This window comes from Paroedura picta, chromosome 8 (genome assembly GCF_049243985.1).
Source record: "Paroedura picta isolate Pp20150507F chromosome 8, Ppicta_v3.0, whole genome shotgun sequence".
Classification (NCBI taxonomy): domain Eukaryota; kingdom Metazoa; phylum Chordata; class Lepidosauria; order Squamata; family Gekkonidae; genus Paroedura; species Paroedura picta.
Window position 1 is genome coordinate 89,294,808 of NC_135376.1, and position 13,382 is coordinate 89,308,189.

At 43.9% G+C, this 13,382-nt stretch overlaps 1 protein-coding gene across 4 annotated transcripts in view; it reads left to right on the forward strand.

Moving 5' to 3' along the window:
• The window catches only part of TET1 (tet methylcytosine dioxygenase 1), a 93,761-nt gene that overhangs the window by 66,762 nt on the left and 13,617 nt on the right, over nucleotides 1–13,382 (forward strand). For all 4 annotated transcript variants that reach the window (XM_077350799.1, XM_077350796.1, XM_077350798.1 and 1 more), the window contains 5 exons: nucleotides 2,811–3,019; nucleotides 3,897–4,047; nucleotides 8,036–8,125; nucleotides 10,655–10,792; nucleotides 13,001–13,340. In XM_077350799.1, coding sequence (XP_077206914.1) covers nucleotides 2,811–3,019; nucleotides 3,897–4,047; nucleotides 8,036–8,125; nucleotides 10,655–10,792; nucleotides 13,001–13,340 — 928 coding nt within the window. The remainder of the gene's footprint in view (nucleotides 1–2,810; nucleotides 3,020–3,896; nucleotides 4,048–8,035; nucleotides 8,126–10,654; nucleotides 10,793–13,000; nucleotides 13,341–13,382) is intronic.

Genomic DNA, 13,382 nt, shown 5'->3' on the forward strand with positions numbered 1-13,382 from the left:
GCATCACTGGACATGATTCAGCTGATACGGCAGCTTAGTAGGCTTGCAAATGGACTCTTTAGCATGTTCTACCCATCTTGGCATGAGTTTAATTCACTGTGCAGTCTAGTTAAAATGAAGAATGGTGAGCTTATGTCTATTAAGGTACATGTAGTGCTTTTCAGAGCAGTGAGTCAATCTTGGTTGCCTCAGCATCTTCTGGAGTGTGAGCCTCTGCCACCATGGGAATTGTAGTCCATGGATATCTGGAGAGCCACAGGGGAAAGGCCAGGTTGTGAATCCTTGGTTTAAATCAGCCCAAGCATTTGGTGAGACTGTGGAACCAGACAGGTTCTTCTTTGCTGTCCATCTATTATTTATTTATATTTATTTATTTTCATATTTCTGTACCGTTGCACTCCATTCAGACTTGCGGCGGTTTACAATAAAACGATAAAAACCAGTCCCGTCCCCCCAAAACCCTTACAAGTATACAATAAACATTGACTTTGACATTAACACTACAGAGGCAGCTGGTACTTCTGGCCTCCTTTTGTCTCATCTGCTTTATTCTCTATGTGTGAACTACTATACTTGCAAGTCCAAGATCACTGCATTTTATGGTCTGCAGCTTCCTAAAATGTTGGCTTGCATTTGGTTTGATTTGTGTACTCCCCGGTTATCCATCTCAAATGATTTAATGCCTAACCATGGTTATAATTGGTACAGATATACCAAATCATTTTCTGTTAGGCTGCTGTGTAGCTACCTGAGCATTTATTACTTTTCCTAGTTAAAATGAAAAATGGTGAGCTTGTGTCTGTTATGTCTATTATATATTCCATAAGTTTTCAGCATTCATTTGTGATCTTGTGAGGTACTGCTAGCCAACTGTTACTATTCTGTATGTCTTCTTGTTTAGACTATTTGGCCAAAATACCCAATATTTCCTTGCAGAATAGACAGAATAGAATGCAGTCCTGTACCATCCCCCCCCCCCAGTAGTATGCCAGGGGTACCAAACTGTGGCTCTCTAGATGTCCATGGACAACAAATATGACAGGCTCATGAGAACTGCAGTCCATGGACATCTGGAGAGCCACAATTTGGCCACCCGTGATGTATTTGTGCACTGTATCAATCTGTTATAAGGTATGAGTGCTTTCCTTATCTTCTTTCTTTCTTTCTTTCTTTCTTTCTTTCTTTCTTTCTTTCTTTCTTTCTTTCTTTCTTTCTTTCTTTCTTTCTTTATTTATTTATTTATTTATTTATTTATTTATTTATTTATTTATTTATTTATTTATTTATCACATTTATGTACTGCCCTCTCCGAAGTCTCAGGATAGTTTTACATGGAACTGAAGAAACTATACATTACATATAACTAGTTATAACATTAATAATATTAACTGCTGGATTTCTGGGGGAGGGAGAGGGAGCGGGGGGGGGGCAGAAGCCTTGCTGATGTTGATTGGTTGTGTCTGGCCTCAGCCAAATGCCTGGTGGAGGAGCCCCCTTTTGCAGGCCCTGCAGAACTGCTTTATCTCCGTCAGGGCCCTGATCTCATCTGGGAGCTCATTCCACCAGGTAGAGGCCAGGACAGAGAAGGCCCTGGCCCTGGTCAAGGCCAGGCGGACTTCTTTAGGGCCAGGGACCATCAGCCAGTTGGTGGCGGCAGAGCATAGAGCTCTTTTGGGGGCATAGGCAGGGAGGCGGTCCCTCAGGTACACTGGGCTCTGACCGCGTATGGCCTGGAAGGTAATTACCAGAACCTTTAGCCTGATCCGGAATTCGACTGGCAAGCATTGCAGTTGATGTAGGATGGGCACACTTTTGGGAACAATCACAAAATGACCGCCACAGGAGGTGGAGCCAGTAGCTGAATGACTGCCACAGGAGGTGGAGCCAGTAGCTGAATGACTGCCACAGGAGGCAGCACCAACCAGTAAATAACAGTAACTCTTCAATATCTCAGGCAAGGTAGCTTTTCGAATGCATGTATTATTTAAAGATATTTCCATTCATATATACAGATCCTTTGGCTGTGGAGGCAGCTGTTGCCAAATGAATTTTATTTAAAAATCTGTACTGTCAAATCAGATCTCCAGTGACCAGTCAGACGTCCTGCTGGGCCAAAGGCCCATTGCCCACCCCTGCTTGCTAAAAGCACTCGATTGGCACCAGAAAAGGTGTTGGCAAGCTCCGTTGTGCCCAGAGGCACCACGTTGGAGGGCCCTGCGCTAGTTGTTGGAGAATATGACCTTGGAGAGGGTTGGGGAGGGATCTGCCATGCACAGACCTTCTGTTCTCTGCATGGGCCTACATTGATAGTTTGTGTGCACATCTGATAGGCTTAAGTAACAAGATCCTTATTCTATTTGTGTGTGTGAGAGAGAGAATATGCCCAGCTTCCATGCAGGGAACTATTGTACTTCTAGCGACAATATCAGCTTTAGTAGCAACGTTTTAATTTAGTTAGGAAGTTACATTGTAATCAGCGAATACATAATTTATTACGCAAGTGGCCCTCATTTGGATGGACCATTATAACAGAGCTGGAAAAGTGTTTACTCCATTTCATGGTCTCGAAGAGTTTGAAGCGCAAACCCACCCTATAATATCTTAGAAATCATCACCGTTGGCCACAGATTGCACTCAACCTCTTAGCTGATTCTGGATCATTAACAAGAAAGCTGTGATGGGGATAGACAGTAGCAAATTGGCAGTAGTACAATTACTGTCTCTGGAAGGAATCCTGGACAGGAGCAGGCTTTTATCTATTTCAGTGCCATCAGAACCTTTGATCTCTGAAGACCTTTTTTCCCCCGCAGGTCATACGAAGAAGCAGTGAAGAAGAAAAGCTGTTGTGCTTGGTCCGGGAGCGGGCAGGACATCACTGCCAAGCGGCCGTCATTGTGATCCTTATCCTGGCCTGGGAAGGGATTCCCCACCTTCTGGCCGACACCCTGTACAAGGAACTCACGCAGAGCCTCAGAAAATACGGCTGTCCGACGAGCCGCCGCTGTGCACTCAACGAAGAGTAAGCAAACCCTGTGGCATAGAGACCGTGAGGCACAAAAGTGTCATTATCAAATCCAATTCCCTCTGTGAATCCGATTAGCCTTTTAAAACAGTGGATTAGTCATAATACATACCTTTTTATTTTTGGGGGGTGGGGATACAGAGTGCCTGTCACTGCGCGGTGACAAGATGTTCCTTCTGTGGAGGAGGATGCAGAAAACATGATGAAGGTGTGTGTGGGAGGACAAAGTGAGCTTTCTGCTTTGCATTTTCACAGCTGGCAAGGCAGGAAATCTATGAAAGCAAGGGGGTGGACCGTCGTCTTTTAAGGGGCTGCCCTTGATCTGGCCCACAGTTTGCCCTGTGTCTTCCGATGCCATCTAGGGACCATGACCAAACCCTTTTGCACTTCTTAAGTCAAAGCTGGGATCTCTCTATGCATCTTAGGTTGCTCTCAGACATCACAACAAGTGGATAATAAGCTGGTGTGTGCACAGATTGGCTTTTTGCCAGGTTCACCATGTTCATCACTCCTCTGTCTGCCCTTGTTTGGAACACTGAGTCTAAAACAGAGTCAGGTACCCAGCAACAGGCTTAGCATCCTGGCTTGGGGAGTGGAGAAATGAACTCTGGTAAGCCTGGATACATTTGCAGTATCCACAGTATGTTTTAAACTAGGCTTTCTTCCTTGAATGCCACATGAAGAGGGACACGGGAGGGATGCACAAGCATGCTGATGAGCCAAGTCCATGTACAATCCCATTCTCAAAAGGGTGGTACTGATAAAACTGCAGGTAAACAGTTCTCCAAATATTCCTTTCATACTTTTGCCAGGCATGCTGTTATAGAATCTTGCCATTCTGCTAGCTGATGGTTAATTCCTTATTCCTCTCCAGTCGTACATGTGCCTGTCAAGGGCTTGATCCGGAGACATGTGGGGCGTCTTTCTCTTTTGGCTGTTCATGGAGTATGTATTATAACGGCTGTAAGTTTGCCAGAAGTAAAATCCCCAGGAAATTCAGGCTTCTCACAGATGATCCCAAGCAGGTAAGTGTCTCTTCCTTCCACACATCTAGTCCGTCCTTCCTTAAGAGTTCCTACTGTTACTTTCAAGGGCTAATAGGAGAGGAAGTGTACTTCTAGTACATTTCGTTAGACATTCCAGGCAAGTTGGTGTCTAGTGCAGTGTCATTGTTCCATTCCCCTTGCCTGTTACTGGTTTATGGATTTCTATGTGCAAAGCAAAGAAATTAAAAGACGCTTGCTCCTGGGGAGGAAAGCAATGGCAAATCTAGACAGCATCCTAAAAAGCAGAGACATCACCCTGCCAATAAAAGTGCGTTTAGTCAAGGCTATGGTATTCCCAGTTGTGATGTATGGCTGTGAACGTTGGACCATAAGGAAGGCCGAGCGTCAAAGAATTGAGGCTTTTGAACTCTGGTGCTGGAGAAGACTCTTGCGAGTCCCTTGGACTGCAAGGCGAACAAACCGGTCAGTCCTAGAGATCAGCCCTGACTGCTCCTTAGAAGGCCAGATCCTGAAGATGAAACTCAAATACTTTGGCCACCTCATGAGAAGGAAGGACTCCCTGGAGAAGAGCCTAATGTTGGGAGCGATCAAGGGCAAAAGAAGAAGGGGACGACAAAGAACGAGGTGGTTGGATGGAGTCACTGAAGCAGTAGGTACAAACTTAAATGGACTCTGGGGAATGGTAGAGGACAGGAAGGCCTGGAGGATCATTCTCCATGGGGTCGCGATGGGTCGGACATGACTTCGCACCTAACAACAACAACAACAATGTGCAGATTTAGCAATACTGTACGAGAGCTCTGGTAATAACTATCAACTTGTTGCTTTCCTGAATATTTTTTTCATTCTATGTGGTTTTTCACGCATCATTCTCAAATGCCTCCAATACCTAATAGTTCTTCTGCATCCATTGGGGAGGCACCAGCAATCTATCAATGGAAGGCCCTGATGGTTGTCAGTATTCCTTCCCCCCAAGTTCTCTCTAGCCCCAATTGTTGATTCATGGGGCTGCAGGACACACAGGGTCTAATAGCCAGATGGGTTCGGGGACTGCAGTAGTGCAGAAGAGGCTCATGAAACCATCCTTTTGCCTCCTCTGCAATCTGAGGTTTGGTGAAAAAAAGGGGGGGCGGTGATTTCACCCTATTTCCCCTGCTGAGCATTCACATAGGTTCCCAAAACCTGAAATTCAGCATTCCCAGGGTTAGAAAGGACCGCAATGGGAAGAGGATTTAGAAAGATCCATCATCCTTTTGCCCTGGAACACAGTCTTCTGTCCCCTACCATTTTGCTCAGTGTAGTTTGATGCCTTTCACTAGTTTATGTAGATCTTCTGCTGGCCTAAGAGCCACAGGTTGGAGAAAGGCACCACATTTTGTTCATTATATACAGTCATTATATACAGATCCACTTAAAATGCATTGTTCACCTTTCTTTTGTCTTCAAGATGTTTAGTATAAAAATGTAGTTCTTATTTTAAATGTCTCTGGAAAAAATCACATCTCGGAGCTGTCTTTCTCTTTGTCTACTTTCATTATAGCTAAATGTTGATTATTGATCATTTTGCAGATGGCATAAAACTAGGATGTATAGCAATGCAAATGCAGAAGAAGATAGATTCAAAGTACAGACAGATATGGATCATGTGAGGAATTGGATGGAGTGAGATGAGGTTAAATGTAAAGATAATACCTTTTAGGTAAGAATAGCATGTAGTATAGATGCAAAGCTAGAGAGATCAATGACCTAGAAAAGAGTCAAGAAGACATAAGTCACTGTTGCTGTTGTTTATTTTTTGGGGGGAGAGTTACATGTTGGTGAGTGTATGGTATTATGTGCTCATGCAGAATCCGTATAGTATTCCCCAAAGTACTAAGCATAATCAGAATGTCTGTGATGCATGTATACTCTGGATTTCTCATGCACACAGAAGCACTGGAGAATGGTCCACAGTCACATATGAATAGGCCTTTACTTACAAAGTAGCTAATACTGCCAGTCTTTGGCCCTGCCTGCCATTTTGGGGCCCTTAGGACCCAGTTCTGTCTTTACTTTCTTCCTGGTAACTAAAGTGCACCCTCACTGTTCCTGAATTCTCCCACTGCACAGCCAGTGTCATGCAGTTGTGCTGAGTTTTCATGCTGGATGGGTTTACCAGTTAAGGCAGAAACTGGGGAGAAAGGAACCTGCCACATCTCACTGACCACAATTCCAAATTCCTTTATACTTCTATGTGTTCTTGGGATTAGCCACCCCAGTCTTATTTCGTGATTTTTTTTAAGCATAGGGAGGAGACCCCAAGAACTACCCTTTCATGAAAGGTTGTATTATTTATTCCATTTTGATTTTGAGCACATTTTAATGAGAACCTTTAGAATGTGGGATGTTTTCCTGTACCCAGAACATTTTGCATTGCCTGAATTCAGATCCTTGTACATCTAAAGCCCATAGTGGCCCCCAGTTCTGCAAACAACAGGTATCAATATGTGCATTTAATGTTTTAGCTCAGCTAAACATTACATTGGTATTCACAACCATGTAAACAAATCTACTTTGTAAAATGTAAAACCTTAATTTGAATCAAATCCCTTTTCAGTCTTTGGAAATTGTTGTTATTGTTGTTAAACAGGCCAGGTTGTGAGTCTGGATCAAGAACTCCATTGATTGGCTTTATCCATTTCTCTCTTTAGCCTCCTTGCTTTCATCTTCAATGCAGAGATGATGATCATGTTGATCTACCTTACAGGGCAGTTGTAGTGGTTACTGACATAATGTTATGTGAAGCACTTAAAACAAAACTGCCACATAAACTCTGCCCCTCTTAAATAATAAGCACGATAAGTATTATATAGCAGAGTTGCAAATATGCTATTGTGTACGCAGAACTGCCACCCGGAGGCCCTTTCAATCATTTCTGGTAGCTGTTGGCCTCAAATGAAATGTGGACAGTGGAGAAGGAATCTGGTTTTGCAATAATGCAGTAAAACAATAATGTAATAAACCTTTATTAGCATATCAGCCAATCAGAGTGCAGCAGAAATATAAGTTAATTAAAAAAAAACTCAGCAGCTTCACTTAGTGCAAACTCACTGTCCAGAGTAACCACAAAACCCCAAACATTTAGGGCTTTCTCTCACTTGTCATTAGAAAACAGAATGCCCATTTCCTTAAAGGTCAAGGTAAAGGTATCCCCTGTGCAAGCACCGAGTCATGTCTGACCCTTGGGGTGATACCCTCCAGCGTTTTCATGGCAGACTCAATACGGGGTGGTTTGCCAGTGCCTTCCCCAGTCATTACCGTTTACCCCCCAGCAAGCTGGGTACTCATTTTACTGACCTCGGAAGGATGGAAGGCTGAGTCAACCTTGACCCATTTCCTTAGCAGTACAAGTTTGTGCCCTTTTTCGGAGCATGGTGGCTAAGAATGTTCCATTACTGCAGACGATGTGTCCGCTGATAACTTTTTAATACCGTGAGCAGATACAGTTCATAGTCTGCAAAAGAGTGCCTAACAAGGAAGAGTGTTGTTTATAAAACAAAGAGCGAGAGAAAGATGGATTCAGGTTCACCAACACAACAAGCACACAATCTTTGGTCATAAGGGCCAATGAATGTTTTGATACCTCCCAAACAGTACTTCCGATGGAAAGACATTTGTGAAAGCTCAATGATGGGAAGGGTTTAATAAATTGGCAGTGTGCTGGCTATGGATTCCTAGGGAGAAGGGAGGCCAGAGAAAGGAGGAGAGCAAATCTGGTTGGCTCCCGCATAGATCCGTTGTTAATTCCTTCCTGTGGATGATTGGTGGACTTTTCCCCTTTCTGCTCACAGTACGTCATGGCTTACTGTTGTGGCTTTAAGAATGCCTGTAGGTTAGTCATCAAAGCCACATGAAGTTGAATAACAGGACAGTGTTCGTATTGCTCCCATAATTTTTCTGCCTTGCCTCACAAACTGTAAAACATGAGGTTTGTTTTCTTTCTCTCTCTCTGTGTCTCTTTGTCCAGGAAGAAAATCTGGAAAATAATTTGCAAACTTTAGCTACTGATGTGGCTCCGCTGTACCAGAGACTTGCTCCTGATGCTTTCCAGAACCAGGTAGGTCTCCGAGAACAACATGACTTAGGCACACAGTGTTCCTGCACAGCTCTTGTGACTGTTAGTGCTGCTGATACGGAGAGAAAATTTGAACAGGTTCGAACATATGAACCAACAGTTATTTGTGCATCTCCTGGCAAGTTGGTCTTGGACAACAGAATGGTCAGTTCCTGTTTATAATTACAAAAAGACAGACGGTGGGTGACTTCTGTTTCAGTGTCTCTGAAGAAGTGTGCTGTACACTCAAAAGCTTACGCCCAAATAAAACTTTGTAGGTCTTCTAGGTGCCACTGAACCTCAATTTAATATTCCAAAAAGACTTTCATAAAAGATAAAGTTATCTCATGAAGCAGTTTGCCAGTATAGCACCAGTTTTTGTCTCTGAACTATGGTTATGCCCATTTGTTTTTATCTGCCCACTTTTGCAAGTCCTTGGTGTTCATTGAGGATCAGAACTCCTAGATACAGAAACAGCAGTAGTATACCAATATCTTTTGTAGATTATTATTATTATTTACTAGCTTCAAAGCCCGTTCCAAAGAACGGGCTTTGAAAGGGTCCCCTCCCCTGACCAGGCAGCTTAAGGTGACTTTGGGCTGCAGCCAGATCAAGTGGGTTGGGTGGGGACTGGCCAGCTCGTTAGCAGGCCTGGGACAGAGCTCCTTAGCAGGCTGGAAGGGCCCTCGTTATCAGGCCCTGCTTAGCAGGCCCTCCACCACAACCCTTTGCCCAGGGCCCTCTCACCTGATATACCGCCCCCTACCCCCCACCCACCATGAGCAGGCTTGGGGCAGTTCACAACATGCATATACATGGTTTATAAAATCACAGTTAAAAGCATTATTAAAACTAATAGTGCTCTGTTGTTTCTCCTCATTGGTTCATTGATCTGCCCTTAGTCCATTGGTTGGGGCCAATGAAAATAAACATCTAGCTTCTATCAGGCCTCACCCAGCCCACATGTTGCCACCTACTGATATGGGAGTTCTAGACGTTTGCCAGTCTGCTGGTGGCATAATTAAGAGATGCCAGTTCTTAGATTAGCCAACACTAGGTTTTTAATCTGAAGTTGTTTTCTCCTGTTTTAAAATGGTTTTAAACTGTGTTTTAAATTGTTATAACAAATCTTTGCATTTTTATTGAATTCAGTATATCTTCTCGTACACTGCCCAGAGCTGGGTTACCAGGATGGGCAGTATAAAAAATTAAATAATAAATAAAATTAAAATAAATTGAACTCAGGTTTGTGTTCGGTGGAAGGAATAACCTAGAAATGAATGGAGGGAGGCCCGTGGATTTCCTTGGCTGCAAGCTTGTTCTGGCCTCAACCACGAGCTCATGCAACCTTTTATTGGCTGCCTTCAGATGTTACAAGCCAACTGCAAGTTAAACGTAACTAGAATGAATCTGAAATCCTACACGCTTACACTGCTCCTCTCCCCCTTACCCTTGTATTTACAGTGCTGAACTTGAATGTGTAAGTTAGGGGTAGTCAAACTGCGGCTCTCCAGATGTCCATGGACTACAATTCAGCATACGCTGGCAGTGGTATATGAGAATTGTACTCTATGGACATCTGGAGGGCCGCAGTTTGACTCCCCTGGTGTAAGTTCTCCATCTGACTATCGTTTGTTGTGACGTTCAGTGTCAGACTCCGTCGTTGTGTTTACGAATGCTGCCATTGTTGGGAGAGTGTAGGAGCTCACAAAGGGGCAACTGTAACCGCATGGGGTGGTGGGTGACTCCCAACTATGGGACAAGCCAAACACTGCTGTTCTCCTGCAGTGATGGAAATCCTCAAAATCTACACAGCTGTTGCAGCTTGAGGTGTCACTTTGTGTGTGTTTAAAGCAGGTACTTCATGGACCATGCTTACTCTGTTCTGTAGAAATAATGCTAAGATATGGGACTCTGAAACATCATGTACTAGTACTAGGGGTCATTGATTGCAAGAAGGCATTGGGCATGTATAACTAAAACTACGATTAAGTCTTGAACAGAGTTATAGCTTTCTGAGCCCATGGATTTAATAGGGTTTACCGAGGACTGTCCAGTATGCTACAACTCCCATATCTCTGCTTTCTAACCAGGCAGTTCTTCCCCACAGCATTCTAGCTGTCAATCTTGGCATTGATATGGTTAATTGTTTTCGAATACAGTACTGTTTTGGAAGCCAAGTAGGCGAAATCATTTAGGCCGTCATCAGCAGTGCTGCTTCTTCTAGCTGTCTAATTCATACTGGTCAAATGGTTAGATTGATTCTAAGTGGAGGCTTGTCTATTGCCTTGTGTGTTAATGTGCCATCATGTCCCTTTCATCTGACGGGGACCCTATGCATATACTGCCTTAAGTTGTTGAAAATCAATTTTATTTTCCATTTCAGCGTCCCATCAGATGCGTCACAAACATCTGTTCACAACCATGACAGGAAAGTGTATAGATTTTATTTGCTTGGAATGAAAAAGGGCCTTGGTTGCCCTGATGTTCTCTCGTGTCCTCGCAACATAAAATGTCCCTGTTTGCGTTTAGGTGGAAAATGAGCACCTGGGTCCTGACTGTCGGCTTGGGTCCAAGGATGGTCGCCCGTTCTCTGGTGTCACGGCCTGCATAGATTTCTGTGCTCATGCCCACAAGGATACACACAACATGCATAACGGAAGCACTGTGGTATGTCATGTTTCTCGATCCTGTGGCCAGAGTTTGAGTCCAGAGTGTGTGTCTGCATGGTTTGTCTGGAAATTGGTTTGGTCCAGGAGCTTTGTAAAGGGTATCTGTGCATATGGGCAGCCCCTCCACCGTACCTTTCAGATCCTGGCACAGATCTGCCACAGTGAAAATTCATCTCTTTTTCTATCATAGAGGATCAAAGGTTTGGCTGTACAAGGTAAGATTACAAAGGTCTGTAGACAAGGGGGGCGTTCATCATGTGAGGGTTTTCCCACTGCAGGGCTTGAAGGTGCTCCCACTGACATTCTTCCTCCCGTCTCTCTGCTTTAAGAAAAAAACATAAAAAGTGTAGAAGACCTTTCCTGTATGGAATCCAGAAATTCAACCATTTGGGTCTCTAATGAGTTTACAAATCCATACCAAAATTTCCTTAAGTGCCTCCCAGTGCCAATTTGCTTGCTTTCTCTCATTGGGATATCCTGAACTGTGCACTAAAAGAGGTCACAGGAAGAGAAGAGTGCATGTTTGTGCTTTGTATGAGGAGGGGAGGAGAAATGGAAAATGCAGAAGGCCCCATGACCAAATCAGTTTGCAGGCTCCATGGCAGGAGGGATGTCAGGTTAAGGGGTCAGAATTCCAGACTGAATTCAAGTCTGACACCACCCAGTTCCTCTTGACTGGTGAGTCTGTACTGCAGAAGCTCAGGAGGTTCGACTGCTTTCTTTCTGCCCTTGGACCACCCAGAAAAAGATTGGCATTGGGGGTGGGCATCTTTAAAGCAGTCCCCCAAGTCTGTTTCTTCATTGTGGACTCTGTCTAGTTCATCAGTTAGGGTGTGCACTCACGTGCAGCTCCTCCAGAACCTTCTAGAACTTAGTGAAGCGGATGCTTTTTTCCAGCCAAGTTTCCCAAGATATCCTCCAAGGGGCAAACGCCATCCTGCTCAGTTTCCTTCTGTTCATAGTGGGACAGCTGCAGACTGCCTCAGTGAGATTTGCTTTGATCTGTTCTCTTTCAAGTGCAGTCTTATGTTGAGCCTGTTAAAAGTAACTCTACATAGGATTGCACTGACAGGGTATTTCTCTCTCCCTCTCCCTCTCGCTTTGTTGTTATTATGGCTAGTGAGCCAAAACCACTGGCTTATTTCATTTGAGTGTTTCAGACAGCATTGTAGAAATGGATTTATGGTCAGAAGTTTGGGATTACCAGATCTGATTAAGTATTATGAAGGTAGCAAGTGTGAGAGAACGTTCTTGATGAAAATGAATTAGAATGAATAGGTCTCTCAGAACTCTCTCAATCCCACTTACCTCACAGGGTGTCTGTTGCAGGAAGAGGAAAGGAGGGCGATTGTAAGCTGCTTTGAGACTCCTTCGGGGAGTAAAAAAGCAGGCTACAGCTCTTCTTTTTCTACTACTGAAAGTATAGAAAGGGGAAATCATTATATCCTGAACAAGGTCACACAGATTAAAACATTCTGCATAATGGGGCCAGGGATAAACAGGATTTTTTTCTGGAAGCCTGGGGGAAGCTCTGAGTTTGCAGAACAATATGAAATGTAGAAGAAACACACTTGGGGTGTTTAAAAACCCTAAAGCAGGGGTAGTCAAACTGCGGCCCTCCAGATGTCCATGGACTACAATTCCCAGAAGCCCCTGACAGTGAATGCTGGCAGGGGCTTCTGGGAATTGTAGTCCATGGACATCTGGAGGTCCGCAGTTTGACTACCCCTGCCCTAAAGTCATAGAAACAATGTCTAGTTCTTTAAGAAAAGATTGCTATTGAGAGATCATGAAACCATGTTATGAGTTCTTGGTGGCCATTTTGGGAGTCACTAGGTAACCCACAACCAACCTTGCTGAAGATTTCAGTTATCACTTAATAATGTGAGGGAGGGGGAGAGAATCTAGACAAGGTAAATGACAGGGGAGAGGGGAGGAGCAAAAACTTTAAAAATGGAGAGCTGAAGATGGACGAGGGCACAGGAGAAGAGAGGAGGAGAAACAGACAAATTAGAAAGGTGGTTGGAAGAGAAGGAAGGGGCAGAAGCTGTAAGCAGTGCTAGAGAGAGGCAAAGATTAAAAGGACAAGGGAGCGGGGGAATGAGATCCCCACCACAAGTCCCCACTCTCCTGTCCTGTTGACCTGTTTTGCTTCATAAAACCTAACTCAGAGTTTTGTACTTGTTTGTTGTTGTTTTTTTGTTAGGTTTGTACTTTAACAAAAGAAGATAACCGTACAGTGGGAGCGATCCCAAATGATGAACAGCTGCACGTGTTACCTCTTTACAAAATTTCACAAACAGACGAATTTGGCAGAGAGGAGGGACTGGAAGCCAAGATAAAAGCTGGGGCAATCCAGGTGCTCACTGCTTTCCCCCGAGAAGTTAGAATGTTAGCTGAGCCACGCAGAGCGACAAAGAAGAAGAAATCAGAAGTAAAGAAGGTGCCGGTTGAAAAGCAAACTTCAGCAGAAAAGAAGCATTCGACGCCTGTAAAGGGGAAAAGTGGAGTGTCAGAAAATGTGACTAAAACTTCACAGAGTTTAGGTATGTTTCAAAATTTTCTTGGTTTTTGTTGTATATCTGTCA